Consider the following 16663-nt stretch of genomic DNA (forward strand, 5'->3'; position numbering starts at 1 on the left):
CGTGCTGCAGGCAGCACTGTGAGTAACGGCAGGTGAGTACCCAGCCAAAGAAGCCAAAAAGTTCGCACCACGTCTTTGTTCCAACGGAATAAGGTTGTATTATCAACTTTTTGTCCACTTTAGGTGTCATGAACTATTTGACGCTAATTTGAGCTATGGCGGATATTTGCCAACAAAAATTCTAATTCTAGAATAAAATGATATACAATCATATAAAATCATAATTATCACAATCAGTTACGTGCGCACTCATCTCAGGTACTTCGTTTCCTTTTTCCTTTATCAAGATCTCACCATTTTTAATAGTCTATTACTATTTTAATACTAAATTATTTTTTATACATAAATGCATATAATAATGTTGGTTCCATTAATAGTGGAATGAAAGATGAAATAAAAAGAAAAAAGTAATAATTATACTCAAATAAGTATAAACTAAAGAAAAATCTAAGCAAGCACTTAGATTTTGAATAAGAAGTCAAATACAATCAAGTCACTTGTAACACAAAATTAAATAATAACAAAAAAGACAAAACAATACGATCACAATTTTGTACATCCGAGGCTATGTAAAATGCATCTTTTATAATTTTTAGTTTTGACTAAAATACTTTTGCTTGTAAATACTGCAGACTCCTCAATTTTGACTGCTATAAATACCAAATAAATAAGTTTCTGAGATTCTTGTTTGATTAGATTTAATGTTCCATAGATTTATGATACCATTTTTAAGTCGTTAATCATTAAGAAAATTATACAAAACCACAACTTCTTTTCGCAGCAAGTTGCTGACTTTCTAGCATCATTCTAAATGTACAGCACACAATAATTCTACTGACACATGCTTGAGAGAGACACCGATATCCAAAAGCTAAACTTTTGTAGAGCGTTGTCTCTTTCATCCATGTATTATAAAAAAATATAAAGTTTGTGCTATGCTATTTTAAACTTTATGTATTTCGTATATTGTGCAGAAATTGTGCATAATTTGGCGAACCCATACTGACCCTATACAATCGCCTAAAGTGACCACTGAGAACTGAAACAAAAATAAATTGGGGCATTTTAATAACGTAAAAATAAAAGGATAACTAAAAAAATAAGATACAAAAATAAAAAGGAGGCATAACCAACCATGCAAGAGATAATGTTTAAAAAGGATAGATTATCTAATCAGTGAAAACAACATGGACGAATCCTCGTAGATTTAAAAGTGGTTTCACAATAATTTGTGAAATTATTTTTCCGTTCGAATTAATCCATTTCATTTCAGTTGTTAATAATAGAATGATTCATAGATAAATTCATCACCGTAAGGATCTTTAATGTTTCGTAACGTATTCACTATTGGAAACCAAATTCCTTCAGGTTTGTAATTTTGCTGTAGAGGCGCGAGTTACACGGCCTACATGGAGACTGATAGCTGCCACATACAAGCTCACCTCAGCTTAGTAGCCTTGCTATAAACACAAAACAGGACAGAAGGTAAACTTCATACTAAGCGCGCTCGAGCTATGCACACATAGACACCGCTCACGTACGCGTTATGTGGGACTGTCTTGGACGAATGCGAGCGCGACTGACGTTCGCTTGAGTCACGCCGCTCACGCGTTTCTCAGACACTCATGCTCTGACGCTCGCCTCAGCTGGATGGCCTTCCTGTAGCGGCGCGCATTCTTTGGTATCACACGCTCATATCATGGAGGCGTTCTCCTGTGCATCATGTGTGAGCCCATAGAGCCGGTGACACCAACCTTGACAGCTATCCATACGCTCACCTCAGCTTAGTAGCCTTTCTGACGAAGCGCGCGTTCATTTGTGTGATTGATACATCAACAATGATACGTCATTGCGGGTCCATAGAGCCGGTGACACCCACCTTGACAGCTGCCACTGTACACTCACTTCAGCTTAGTTGTCTTGATGTAAAGGCGCGTAATCTTCTGTGTCGCGCCAATGCAACGTCACTTTAGGACCCATACAGCCGGTGACACACCGTCACAATCTAAAGTCTAAAGCCTGACAGCTACTTGCACACACCTCAGCTTGGTGGCCTTTGGTGGTCAGGCGTTTCTCTGCGAGTGTGTCACGACAATACGACGCTACTTTGGGTGCCCATAAAGCCGGTGTCACAAGCCAATGACTCGAAGCGTGTAAACTGCCACGATACACTCACCTGAGCTTAGTGGCCTTGCTATAGGACCGGACGTTTCTCTGCGAATGTGTCACGCCAATACGACGCTACTTTGGGTGGCCATAAAGCCGGTGTCACAAGTCATTAATTCTAAGCGTCTAAACTGTCTCAGTTTGGTAGACTTGCTATAGTAATTCGGCCGGCCTTATAAGGCCGGACGTTTCTCTGTGTCACGTCAATACGACGCCACTGGGTGGCCATAAAGCCCGTGTCAAACAGTCACAGATTAATCAGTAGCACTGTCAACGCACCAACCGTGCGATGTGGAAGTCATAGGGGGGGGCCTATGTCNTACCTCAGCTTGGTGGCCTTGCTGTAGGTCTGGCGTTTCTCTGCGAGTGTGTCACGACAATACGATGCTACTTTGGGTGCCCATAAAGCCGGTGTCACAAGCCAATGACTCGAAGCGTGTAAACTGCCACGATACACTCACCTGAGCTTATTGGCCTTGCTATAGGACCGGACGTTTCTCTGCGAATGTGTCACGCCAATACGACGCCACTTTGGGTGGCCATAAAGCCGGTGTTACGCGGCCTCAGATTAAACAGCACCTACCATGCAATGTGGAAGTCATTGGGGAAGGCCTATGGCTGAAATGATGATGATGATTGTCAATGGCATTCCTCGGCCACCTGAGCTTGCTACTTTGGGTGGCCATAAAGCCCGGTAACAGATTAAACAGTAGCATTGTCAACGCACCAACCGTGCGATGTGGAAGTCATTGGGGGAGGCCTATGTTTGGGGGAGGCCTAGGCCTAGTTTTAGTGGTCAATGCTGGCCGTCGGCATGTGTCGGTGACATGCCATTATGACCCGTTCAGCATTACTATTAACGCTCGTTTTTCTATGACGCCCGACCGCTGCTCCGTTGAATTGACGTATGAGTGATATTGTCGGTGTTGACGGTAGTCAGCAAAAATTTTCACCGTTTGTTTTTTGTTTCTGTATTAGTTAAGGTATACAAGTGTAAATGTTACTGTATGTAAAACATACACACAATTCAATAAATTATTTGTATTTGTATTGTATTGTACCAATAAATCTAAACTACAAACTATGTCCAGCAGTGGACGTCCTGTGGCTGAAATGATGATGATGATTGTCAATGGCATTCTTTAGAGACTCACCTGAGCTTGGCGGCCTTGCTGTAGGGCCGCGCGTTGCGGTACACGTGTCCGCCCTGCGACACCAGCGTGCCGCGCGAGCTGGCCGGGCTCACGGCTGTATGCAGCGACTGCGGGGAGCCCGATGAACCGACGCCCGACCTGGACTACACTGGTAGTCACTCACCTGAGCTTGGCGGCCTTGCTGTAGGGCCGCGCGTTGCGGTACACGTGTCCGCCCTGCGACACCAGCGTGCCGCGCGAGCTGGCCGGGCTCACGGCTGTATGCAGCGACTGCGGGGAGCCCGATGAACCGACGCCCGACCTGGACTACACTGGTAGTCACTCACCTGAGCTTGGCGGCCTTGCTGTAGGGCCGCGCGTTGCGGTACACGTGTCCGCCCTGCGACACCAGCGTGCCGCGCGAGCTGGCCGGGCTCACGGCTGTATGCAGCGACTGCGGGGAGCCCGATGAACCGACGCCCGACCTGGACTACACTGGTAGTCACTCACCTGAGCTTGGCGGCCTTGCTGTAGGGCCGCGCGTTGCGGTACACGTGTCCGCCCTGCGACACCAGCGTGCCGCGCGAGCTGGCCGGGCTCACGGCTGTATGCAGCGACTGCGGGGAGCCCGATGAACCGACGCCCGACCTGGACTACACTGGTAGTCACTCACCTGAGCTTGGCGGCCTTGCTGTAGGGCCGCGCGTTGCGGTACACGTGTCCGCCCTGCGACACCAGCGTGCCGCGCGAGCTGGCCGGGCTCACGGCTGTATGCAGCGACTGCGGGGAGCCCGATGAACCGACGCCCGACCTGGACTACACTGGTAGTCACTCACCTGAGCTTGGCGGCCTTGCTGTAGGGCCGCGCGTTGCGGTACACGTGTCCGCCCTGCGACACCAGCGTGCCGCGCGAGCTGGCCGGGCTCACGGCTGTATGCAGCGACTGCGGGGAGCCCGATGACACCGACGCTCGACGAGGGAAGCCGCGGGCCTCGTTAGTTGGGGTTACGTCACCTGATGTCAAAAATATTTTTTTAAGTATAGTTGTTGCAATTTACGAAGACGAGTGAGCTTTACTTGTGTGTGTACGTGTACATGCACATAACGATAGTGTAATTGTCAATTGAAACTTTTTAAAAGCGAGCCACCACACATGTGAAGCTCACTCGGCTTCGTGAATTGCAAGAATTATAATGCCATACGAGTGCAGGCTAAAGTTTTCTTCTTGCGTCTGGCAAATTACAGAGGCCAACGACCTATTGATCGTGGGAAGCACCTGGATGCGGGAGCGTAGGATCAGTTGTTGTGGAAATCCTTTAAAGAGACTTATATCGTATTGAACGTCATTTGGCTGAAACGTTGAAAGCGTCGTCCTCCTATGGAGACTAAGTCGGCGTAGTCGCTGTGCCTGTGTGATTTTGTATAGTGCGGTAACGGCGTTTTTACAATGTGAAGGCAGACATCTGCTGTCACATGTAATACGAAATTGTCGGTAACCGCGTTTGTCACGCTGCAAATCCGTCTGCCCCGCCGTCACCAGGATGTCGTCATAGTGCGACCTGCAGGACACTAGGTGGGAGCGAGAGGTGGGAACAGTCCCGCTGTGACGTACTAGCCGGGCTGCCGAAAGGCGACCGGCGCATGAGGCCCCGCCGTCACCAGCGTGTCGTCGGAGTGCGACCTGCAGGACACTATAGTCTGGTCTGCGAGCACGTAGAATTTTGTCCGATGACCCCAAGCTTCCCATCCTTATCGCAGCAACATAATTACGCACGAGCGATAAGGATGGGTAGCTCGGATGGGGCTTTAGGTGGGAGCGAGAGGTGGGAACAGTCCCGCTGTGACGTACCGGCCGGGCTGCCGACGGGCGTGTGGCGCGTGAGGTCAGGGCTGCTGCCCCACGGGCTGAGCGCGCCCAGCGGGCTCGACAGCCCCGCCGTCACCAGCGTGTCGTCGTCCGAGTCGGAACCTAAAGGAAGACAGCATTTTAATAGCCATAGTCTGGCACTTTGCACTGTTCACACGAGCTCCTTTTTTGAAGCGCTGTGTTCGTAGCAAGAGCTTAAGGATTGTTTCACACGACCTGCGATGACGCCTCTGGATTTATATGGAAGTTATGGAACCTAACACACAACGCCGCGGCGGCGGTGGCTAGTCTTAGTACGGCGGCTTTACAAATCCAAGGGAGAAGGTGGCGGTATCGCTGCCGCTGCAGTATTGTGTTCAACCACCTTAAAAGTGATCGACACTACGAGGTTTGTGAGTTTGCTTGTTCGATACACTGCGTCACACCCTCATAGTGAGGGTCGATGCTAGTTGAGAACACACACAAGTAATTTTCAAAATGAAAAGTGTGAAAACACTACAAGGTGTTGATGTTTTTACAATATTAGATTATATATTTTTTTGTATCGGATTTTTTTAAAATTAATTTATGCATTTGAAAAAGTTAAATACCTTCAAATACGTCGAAGAAGTTTTCTTTGGAGTCATTCTGTGCCATAGATGACTTTTTCTTCCTTTTGCTCTACAAATAAAAAAACAATTTTTACAATACATTCTGACATTTACCATTAGCAATACATGCAAAATTGACCCCCATCCTGAAAATTAATAATAAAAAATTCGATTACCTTGGTGAGTTCTTCAGCCACAGACATTTCTAAGGCATGGTGTGTCCGCGCGAGGGCCGCTAAAGCCTCTTCTAATACTCGGTTGCGTTCAATCTGCGACACAAATACCATTTTTTACTAACAATCCTTTAAAGCTACTACCTCCTAAGAACCCGCGTACAAAATTTTGCACAAAATAAAATACCTCTGTCAGTCACAGCTTTGTAATAATGTTTTAGTCGTAACGGCCCACTGTGCAATTTTTTGTACATATTCTTTAAAGTCTTCTATTGTTTTTTCGAATCTTCCCGCGACTAGTTTTACTCAAAATGACTTGATTAGACTATATTGCCTATGGCATCAATGCTGCCAACCAAAAAAAGGTAAAATCTGTCAAAACCAGCTGTGACGAACGAAGAAACATGACATTTTGCATGGAGCTAGGTGATGCGCTTGCACAGGGCATTGGAGATGGGTAATACAGCAAATAATAACGTAGCTCCCTGTGCCAGGTCGATGACAAAACAGAAAATTGCGCTACAGCGTGGCAACGACCCAAAAATTTTGCGAAAGTGAGTCAACACACACAGCACAGTGAATTAAGTTGACGAAATTGAAGCTCGCTTCCACCTTTGGCCTGATCATCTTACTTACTTACCATCAGGTGAGATACAAGCCAAAAGCTTTCTCGTTGTGGATAAAAAAAATACACAGCGCGGCCACCGGGCATACACCTGTGGCCTAATCCACAAGGGTCATTTTGATAGAACGATTACTCAGTAGGATCGCAACTCAGCGATTTCTTGTCATTGAAGTTTTGTTACGTCGTCTCATTGAAAAACAGTTCTAAATCCGTATTCACAAGGGTCATTTTTGATAGAAAGATTACTCGATAGGATCGTAACTCAGTGTTTTGTTGTCGTTGAAGTTTTGTTACGTGAATAAGCCTACAGACCTTGTCTAACGTGTACGGATTCGGTGTATCGCATCATAATATGAAAATACGCAAATATATCATTACTAGCGGCCGCCCGCGACTTCGTACGCGTGGATCCCGTTTTACCCCCTTCATCTATCTTACGCGGTTTAGATTTTTTCATACAAATGTTTTTTCCCGCTAACTCACGTTCCCGTGGGAATTTTGCAATATCCTGTTGTAACTAAGCTTTAAGTTTACTAAGGTACCTGCATGCCAAATTTCAAGCGTCTATCTTAAGCGGTTTAGATTTTTTCATACAAATGTTTTTTCCCGCTAACTCCCGTTACCGTGAGAATTTCGGGAATTCCTTTCTTAGTGCACCTCTACGGTACCTAAGCTACGTCCCTTCCAAATTTCAAGTGCCTACGTTTAGCCGTTTAGGCTGTGCGTTGATATGTCAGTCAGTCAGTTTCTCCTTTTATATATTTAGATATGCAAAGAAAGAAAAAATGAAATCATTACCTCCCTGTTGAGACGAGCGGCGTCGGCGTCACGCGCCTGTGCAACTAGTGCGGCGCAATGGCGCAGCGCTGCCAGCGCTTCAGCGCCGGAACCGCAAGCATGTTGGAAGCGCTGCAGAACACATCGACATTACTTTCGAAAGCACGTTGATCGTACAAATGGAAACCATACTCGATATTGAACCGTATGCTTGGGGCATAAATATCAAAATTTATTAGGTAGTATGTTTTTCTTTTCTTACATTCTTCTGGAATATTTTAATTGCAGTTCATGATGGTTATTCAATTTCGCGAAAAGGACTTAAAATATCGAATCCTATCTAAATCTTTTTTTTTATGCAAGACAAGACAGGTATTTGACCGCAATCGCACCTGGTGTTAAGTGAACTACAGATAAAACTATTTCAAAGGGACAAGCTTCACTACATTTTCAACACTGTAGCTTGTTGCGGCTACTTGTATAATTCTAATTTAGCTTATTTCAGCATACGAGTCTATATCAAATATTTCTCACCATATACGCTGAGTGGTGCAGCGAATTTCCGACCGACACGCTCTTGTCCAGTGCCGTCAAAATGGCGGAACACTCCCGCAGTTGCGTTTCCAGCAAGGCCAGGCTATTGGTCGCTGCGGTCAGCGCGTCTTGCATTGAGCCTGTAACATAAATTATAATCTTTGACATCTAGCTACGTGTGGGAACGGTTAAAAACACGGGACTATAAAAAACATATTTTGGCTGCTCCTGGGATTTACTCCTTTACAGAAGTGACATTGACATAATGCAACCATTATGTCAATGTGATAGACAACATAACTGAATTTTGAAGAAAAATTATGTGAGTGGAAATTCAAAGTAGAAGAAGCGAGAAATTTGGAATACCTAACATTTATGTGGTAAAAAAGGGTTTCTAAACCTATTTATTATTTTACCAGATATCAAAGTGCCGTTTACAAAATCTCCAATGCTACTCATGCATTTTGCACCATATCCTAATTGAAATAAAGCTTACCTAAAGGTTTGCACTCATCTTCCAGATCTTCCGTGGCCTCACGGGCCGCGTCGGGCGAGGCGCCGGCCCACAGGTAGTGGCCTGAATACGCGATGTGCTCGTTGAATGCCGTTATCCATGACTAGAAAAGAAAATGATAAGTGAATAACTTTGCGTTGAACACTTCATTCTTAGGCAAATAATTACATTCGCGTTAAACTTATTTGGTGAATATTCAATTCATAGACCAGTAACAGCATTGGTCAGTTACTGCGTAGGTCACTTATTAAAGTGATCAGCTGAATGATCACGAGTCAGCTTGGCTCCGTCTCGTACCGTCAGCAACTTGCAATATAAACTGACGTCAACCTGTCTAGCAGCAGTGATGTTTTCCCCCTGCACGGCGAGGCGGTGCGTGTCTCCGTCGCTGAGGCTGATCACGATGAGCGCGGGTTCGGTATCCGGCGCGGTCAGCTTGGCTCCGTCTAAGTAGCTGCGGCTTCGGCAGCGACCGCCTTCCCTGGCGCCTTCGGCTCGGGAACCGTAGTAGAGGAGCACTCCGCGTTGGAGAACCGCCTGTGTGGTAAGGGAATAGGGTTGAAATCAGCTTGGCGTAAAATTAAAAATAACCGGAGAAGTGACTTATAAGTGAATGTTCCAAATAACTATAAGTTACCTGCCCCCCTAGACAAAACGCACTTTTTGATCGAATCGAAAATCGAATCCGTCAAAACTCCATACAAAAAGGCGCTTTTCGACCACTTTTCGACTGGTTTGCGATTATAATTTGCACTTTGTCTAGACCCACTGGGCCCAATGTAAATAAAACAAAGCATTGATCGGTTGCTCTCCCAATCGGTGAACATTCGTCACCTAAAAGAGTTGACTGCGATATTTGTAGTAGGTATGTAATTGAAATTGGAATCAATATGGCAGAATGCTGAATGCAGACCGCTATCAACCGGTCAATTTAAAATCATTGGAGGAGATCTATCTGTCCTGTGGCTGAAATGATGATGATGGATGAAAAAAATGTTTGTCAAATTATTACGTCTTTATACGTCAGCAGTTTTACATTATTACGTCAGCAATCCGCATTATGTTTGCCAAACCAATTTGAACCTAAAGATTATTAGCTTTAAAACTGCTTTTCTCACCCAGACCGGTCGCCAACCGAGGAACCGTGATCGCTTGAGCAGCGGGCCCTCAAACCGGGCTGCTGTGCGCTGCAACCTCTGCACCGGCCTCACGTTGAGAACTTCCCGCACGTCGTTGTCTTTGGATATCTCTATGGCTAACTGGCCTGTAGACAAAATTGTACTTTATCACTACAGTATAAGGTAGCTTTTAGTACGGCTGTAAATAGCAGCAGTTACATAGGCCTCACGTTGAGAACTTCGCGCACGTCGTTGTCTTTGGATATCTCTATGGCTAACTGGCCTGTAGACAAAATTGAATATTATCACTACAGTATTAAGGCAGCTTTTAGTACGGCTGTAAGTAGCAGCTAAACCGGCCGCACGTTGAGAATTTTGCGCACGTCGTTATCTTAGGAGATCTCTAACAATGTTGTCTAACTGGCCTGTGGATAAAATTGAACATTACTGTTGAAGAATTGAAGTAGCTTTTTGTACTTTCCTATTACTGCAACATACGTAGAGCCAGGCATCTATTGAAACCATCATTAAAGGTTAAATAGCTTACTGTTCATACATCTTATAAGAATAAGGTACCGCCATGGGTTTCCCGGTTTGCAACGGAGGGATGTCGAATTTCCAGAGAAGGTTGCGCCTCCTACTCTTCTTAGTTGAAGACTCCACAAGTTATAAGACTCAAAACATTGTTCTCTGGCATCAAATCCAAAAGGTCTATGAAACCTTAACATGGTCAATCATATCTTATGACGAGTAAGTAAGGACAACTTTTTAATATTCATGTGTGACGAATTCCACTTGAGTAAAGATCAAATATCATCTTTTATCTTATAATCCACTCACCGCAGTTGTTCCTGAGCGTGGTATCGACGCCATTCTGCAGCAAGAGCACGGCGAGTCGCGTATGGCCTCTATACGCGGCGCAGTGCAGGCACGAGTTGCCTTGCGCGTCCACGCAGTTGATGTTTGGGGGGTTGGGGCCGCTTAGCTGAGGGAAAACAAAATTGAAAATATACATTTTGTGACTCATTTTCATTGTTCGTTCCAGCTCGCATTCGAAGTTCTGTAATTAAGGGCTAGGGCTCGCATTTAAAAAAAACTCATAAAACTAATTTATTTTTGCAAATAGGCTTTTAAAAAGCACTTTTGCACGTCCCAATATTAAGTATTAACCCTACCACTGCTTCGGGACAATATATTGGCTAGTGCTGAGAAGAAGCAGCNTTTAGATAATAAAGTTAAAACATTTAAAAATAATCGTATGAGAACGTTTTCGACTTCTCCACGGACGAACTCGCGGGCAAAAGCTATTTGTAAAATAATTAGACTAAATTAATAAAAGTGCCTACCCAAAGTCATTATTCCACGCGGACGAAGTCGCGGGCACAGCTAGTGTTATTATAATCAGTCAGTCTTTATTTTTTTCTCTTTAAATTGCATTAAAATTGAACTTATAAAGTGCCTTTATACTCTAACAGGTATCAAATTATGTATTAAAAAAGAAAAAGAAGGATTTATAGTCTAGATTTTTTTTAGTACTCGCAATATTCAGGACATCTACATAACACATCTCATGGTCGGGTCTTTTACCTTAATAATTTCTCAAAACAAAATTGGTAGTACGGAAGTTAGTATCTACTGTACTTGCCACTTGGATACCTTGGTGATAAATACTATGCTGCTTTTACACTGCGCGGAAATTAGCCAAGTCAAGTCAAAAAAACAGAGGAGTGGGGATGAAATTCATTCATTTTTCAGCAAAGTCANTTGCGATCGCCCGCTCCATAATATACTATCATGTTGTTGTATATGTTACGGTTAATGTGATAAATTGAAAATTATGAATAATTACCGACAGTCGCGGTAAAAGTGATAAATTAATAACATTTAACAGTGATTATTTAATCATTCAACCTTAGTACTAACAAATATCATAAAAGAGAACAACATCTGGTGTACGTGCTCTTGTACAGCCAAAATTTTTGAACGTTTTGATATCATATTAATATAATTTGGCATAATGAGTTTGGAATGTTTCTTGCATAATATTACTTTTCCATGATGCCCATAACATAATGTTTTGATTTAAAGTGAAAAATAGGTTAAGGTGCGGCGGGGGTGGCCCTTGGGCCACCCCTATGCCGCCTATTTAGTTTTATACACACATAAATGATCTCATATTAATCATATTTACCAAATCATGCGGTAATTATTCATAATAACCGGCGATTATTCATAATTTTCACATTTATCACTTTGACCGTAACATATACATCGCTGCCGCTCCACCGTCGCGTCGCCAGTTTCGTGCCCGCAGACTAAAAGATAACTTTATGCGTGGTACTGATGATGGTCAACGACTTTAGTTCGTTTACGGATCTCCTCATTTCTGACTCGATCTCGTAAAGAAACACCGTGCATAGCCCTTTCCATAGCACGATGTGCAACCTTGAGCTTCTGTATAAGGCCTATAGTGAGCGTGGAACGTGGGACCGACGACATCGTAAAGGTAGCAGGAAGGCGCTGGACGCAGGTCGCTACCAACCAAACATGGAAAGCATTGGGGGAGGCCTATGTTCAGCAGTGGACGTCCTATGGTTGAGATGATGATGATGATGAATCGTGGTACAGTCAGGCCCGCCGTCACTGACGTGTCGTCGTCGGAGCCTGGTGGAACACTAGGTAGGAACTAGAGGTGGGAAGAGTCTCGTCAACGCTGTCACCAGCGTGTCGTCGTCGTCGGAGCCTGGTGGGACACTAGGTAGGAACTAGAGGTGGGAACAGTCTCGTCAACGCCGTCACCAGCGTGTCGTTGTCGTCGGAGCCTGGTGGGACACTAGGTCGGAACTAGAGGTGGGAACAGTCTCGTCAACGCCGTCACCAGCGTGTCGTCGTCGTCGGAGCCTGGTGGGACACTAGGTCGGAACTAGAGGTGGGAACAGTCTCGTCAACGCCGTCACCAGCGTGTCGTCCGAGTGCGACCTGCAGGACACTATAGTCTGGTCTGCGAGCACGTAGAATTTTGTCCGATGACCCCAAGGATGGGTAGCCTTATCGCTCGCGCGTAATTATATTGCTGTCGCGACTGTGCGACGGGTGCCCGCAGTGAGTGTGCGAGCGCGACAGCAACATAATTACGCACGAGCGATAAGGATGGGTAGCTCGGACGGGGCTTTAGGTGGGAGCGAGAGGTGGGAACAGTCCCGCTGTGACGTACCGGCCGGGCTGCCGACGGGCGTGCGGCGCGTGAGGTCAGGGCTGCTGCCCCACGGGCTCAGCGCGCCCAGCGGGCTCGACAGCCCTGCCGTCACCAGCGTGTCGTCGTCCGAGTCCGACCCTGGAGGAAACAACTTGTTTGAGAACCATAAAGTTTATACCGGGTGTGGTTTTGTAAAACTCACTCAGGGGTGGTAGTACACATTGTCTAGTGTAATAATGACAGGAAAAATATAAATAAAATTTTAACTATAATTTGGTCGCTGAGCACGTAGAATTTTGTCCATTGACCCCAAGCTACCCATTCTTATCGCTCGCGCGGAATTATACTAATTATATTGCTGTCGCGACTGTGCGACGGGCGCCCGCAGTGAGTGTGCGAGCGCAACAGCAACATAATTACGCGCGAGCGATAAGGATGGGTAGCTTGGGGTCATTGGACAAAATTCTACGTGCTCAGAGACCGGGCTTTATTACTAAAAAAATGTTGTTCAAACATCTCCTAAAACTTTCGAGACGGCGCTTGTTACCGCCCGCATCACCTCTGCGTGCCCCGCTACACCACCGAGCACATGCGGCCGCCGCTGGATTTTTCCATGAAAATTTAAAATATATTTTTTATATTTTTTTAACATCAGTCTCGTGTATACTCCTGAGACGGGCGTTGTTTTACATACCACACCATGTATAAATAGCGGAATAGAGCCACAAAGAACTGAGCGAGCGAGATTCACTAGCAGCAACACTGTGATAAAGATTCGAGATGCCGTCGCCGTCACGTCAAACAGAACCGTTTTTTGCGTCTATTTGACAGTTCATTAGCACTTATTGGCACGCTAAAAATATAAGCTCTGAGATTTTTTCAGATTTTACGTAAGTGAAATGGTGTAGGTATGTTTACACTAAAATATGGTAACTAAGTGCGATAGTTAATAATGTTATAAAAAATATACCTTCAAATACGTCGAAGAAGTTTTCTTTGGAGTCATTCTGCGCCATAGATGACTTTTTCTTCCTTTTGCTCTACGAAAAATAAAAACAATTTTACAGTAACTTCTGACGATTACCTGAAAATACATGTTAAACTGACCCATCCGTTACTATCACCCAAAGCAAATGTTAAAATTTCAATTACCTTGGTGAGTTCTTCAGCCACGGACATTTCCAAGGCATGGTGTGTCCGCGCGAGGGCCGCTAAAGCCTCTTCTAATACTCGATTGCGTTCGATCTGCGACACAGATGTTTTTTAATTATCTTACAGTCAAGTCAACGATTAAACGATCAGATAAGTTACCACTACTACCAGGCCTGTTCATCTCCGCGAGTTTACATCGAAAACAAAACACGCACGATTGCCCCCTACAAGAGTACTATTCGACAAGGCGTCACATACGAGCGAACATTGACTCACGCACGCGTATTCTTGTGTATGATGGAAAAAAATAAAGAAAATGGTGTACTAAATACTGTGCAGTATTTAACTGCCTAAATAATAATAAAAACACAGAATGTACTTTTTTAAGTTGCCTCAAGACACGCCTCAAGGTAAATAAGTAGTTAATATTATTCATGATAATTCATGCTAAATCATGTATTTCCTCCGCCATTTTCTGCAGATTGGCACCTCACGTCACATCATTTTACCGAAGTCAGCCCTATAGCTTCGGCGCAGTACCGATCACTGACGTTTGTCAACAAAACTTCTGACAAACTTGCTTGACTCTTGAGACAAGCTAAATTACACCATATTGTTAATGACATTGAGCATACATTTTTTAAATACCTTCGCGAAGTAAAACTTCTGTACGTAGTACTTATTATTATTCTGTGCTACTACTATCAATACACTTAGAACTAATGTTTACCTCTAAAGGCATTCCTATCTGGGTAGCTTATCAAAACTTGGGTTAACTCTTTCGCAGTTCAATGAATATTGTATCAATATGGATCAATGGATAAATAAATATCTCATGGTACTTTTGAGTAAGTGAATCAGCGTAATGAACAAACCGTGTTTAACATGAACGTTTACGTACTACTACGCAAACAAATACTATATTACTGAGTAAATAAAGAAAATAAATGTATAGTCTGGCTCGCACACTCACTGCGGGCGCCCGTCGCACAGTCGCGACAGCAATATAATTGCGCGCGAGCGATAAGGATGGGTAGCTTGGGGTCATTGGCCAAAATTCTACGTGCTCCCGGACCAGACTATAGTTTTTTATATTATTACCTCTCTGTTGAGGCGAGCGGCGTCGGCGTCACGCGCCTGCGCGACAAGCGCGGCGCAATGGCGCAGCGCTGCCAGCGCTTCAGCGCCAGAGCCGCAAGCATGTTGGAAGCGCTGCAGAACACATTGACATTACTTTCGAAAGCACGTTGATCGTACAAATGGAAACCATACTCGATATTGAACCGTATGCTTGGGGCATAAATATCAAAATTCATTAGGAAATATGTCATTTTTAGCAAGGGTGTTTTTCTTTTCTTACATTCTTCTGGAGTGTTTTAATTGCAGTTCATGATGGTTTTCTAATTTCGCGACAAGGACTTAAATATTGAATCCTCAGACCACAGCCGCCGTCTGAAAATCAGCGTCATGTGGTATGCACTTGACACAAGCTGAGACGGGGACCTTTTTGCTGCTGCAACGCCGCCTAAGTAACGCTCCTGATTAATTTTAATTATCATTCTTTTGACTGGTTTTGTAATGTTGACCGTTTTATGTATGTATGTGTATTCATGTGGCAGCAAAATAAACGTTATTCTATTCTATTCTTAATCCCAGTATGTCTCAGTCTGAAATCGATGTTTGAACTACAGATAAAACTATTTCAAAGGGACAAGCTTCATTACATTTTCAACACTGTAGCTTGTTTCTGCCACTTGGTTATGAATCTAATTTAGATTGTTTTAAATACGAGCCTACAAATATATCGAATCCCAGTATGTCTCAGTCTGAAATCGATGTTTGAACTACAGATAAAACTATTTCAAAGGGACAAGCTTCACTACATTTTCAACACTGCTGCTTGTTGCGGCCACTTGTATAATTCTAATTTAGCTTAATTCAGAATACGAGTCTATATCAAATATTTCTCACCATATACGCAGAGTGGTGCAGCGAGTTTCCGACCGACACGCTCTTGTCCAGTGCCGTCAAAATGGCGGAACACTCCCGCAGTTGCGTTTCCAGCAACGCCAGGCTATTGGTCGCTGCGGTCAGCGCGTCTTGCATTGAGCCTGTAACAGAAATTACATAATATACTGGTCATCACAAAAATCGGCCCACCTACGTTTTACAGGAAAACTCGTTTCTACTGACACAATCATGGTGCCCCAACAATATTGGTGTTATTTGAAAGCCCAATAAATATACCTTAAGAAAAACACATTTAATTTCTTAATAAACGATTATAAACGATTAACATTATACAATAAATGATACTTGAAAAAATACTTCACTTTGGGCTCACCTCTGGGATCAATTAGACCAATTTTTATGGTTATAAAACCAAATAATGATCTCACGTGTCCTCTTTAACAGATGGATAGCGACTAATCCCAACTTAACAGTTTTATAGCCATAAAAGTTGGCTCAAGCGTAACTACCTATTGTTTGAAAAAGTTACTCTGGATTCTTCTACAGACACATTTTTGGGGTAAAAACCTTTCCTTTAATGAAATGAAGTTTAGAACTAGGCTTTTAAATGGTGCCAATATTGGTGGGAAGTGGGGATGCATAAGTTTGAACGTGCTTGTCGCGGGAGGGTCGATTTTTGTGATGATCAGTGTATTTTAAACTTTCATGTTGCATTTTTCGTCGTTGTCGTCGGGAAGGTAAAATCCCGTATTAGTAAGAAGTTCACAAAAAATATATTTCATAATTCAAATGAATTAATCTCGTGATAGCAACACCTTCATAACAGTGTAGAGCTAAATACGCGATG

At 44.0% G+C, this 16663-nt stretch overlaps 1 protein-coding gene across 1 annotated transcript; it reads right to left on the minus strand.

Moving 5' to 3' along the window:
- Nucleotides 1-945: 945 nt before the first annotated feature.
- Nucleotides 946-15073, minus strand: LOC114362755 (oxysterol-binding protein-related protein 1). The gene is made up of 16 exons (XM_028318272.1): nucleotides 14947-15073; nucleotides 13846-13938; nucleotides 13664-13733; nucleotides 12637-12831; nucleotides 12124-12161; nucleotides 10338-10482; nucleotides 9498-9643; nucleotides 8710-8916; nucleotides 8362-8482; nucleotides 7866-8005; nucleotides 7353-7463; nucleotides 5933-6025; nucleotides 5757-5826; nucleotides 5149-5268; nucleotides 4136-4313; nucleotides 946-1039 (listed from the first exon to the last, which is right to left on the minus strand). The coding sequence occupies exons 2-16, from the start codon at nucleotides 13870-13872 to the stop codon at nucleotides 1021-1023; spliced, it is 1680 nt and encodes a 559-aa protein (XP_028174073.1). The 5' UTR covers nucleotides 13873-13938; nucleotides 14947-15073; the 3' UTR covers nucleotides 946-1020.
- Nucleotides 15074-16663: the final 1590 nt, after the last annotated feature.

This window comes from Ostrinia furnacalis, unplaced genomic scaffold (assembly GCF_004193835.3).
Source record: "Ostrinia furnacalis isolate ACB-3 unplaced genomic scaffold, ASM419383v2 OfSCF6703, whole genome shotgun sequence".
Lineage (NCBI taxonomy): Eukaryota > Metazoa > Arthropoda > Insecta > Lepidoptera > Crambidae > Ostrinia > Ostrinia furnacalis.

Coding starts and splice junctions, on each gene's coding strand:
- LOC114362755 (XM_028318272.1), bottom strand. CDS start 13,872: ATGTCCGTGGCTGAAGAACTCACCAAG. Junction 8,917..9,497: donor TCGGTTGGCGACCGGTCTGG/GTGAGAAAAGCA, acceptor CTTACCACACAG/GCGGTTCTCCAACGCGGAGT. Junction 8,483..8,709: donor ACATCACTGCTGCTAGACAG/GTTGACGTCAGT, acceptor TTTCTTTTCTAG/TCATGGATAACGGCATTCAA.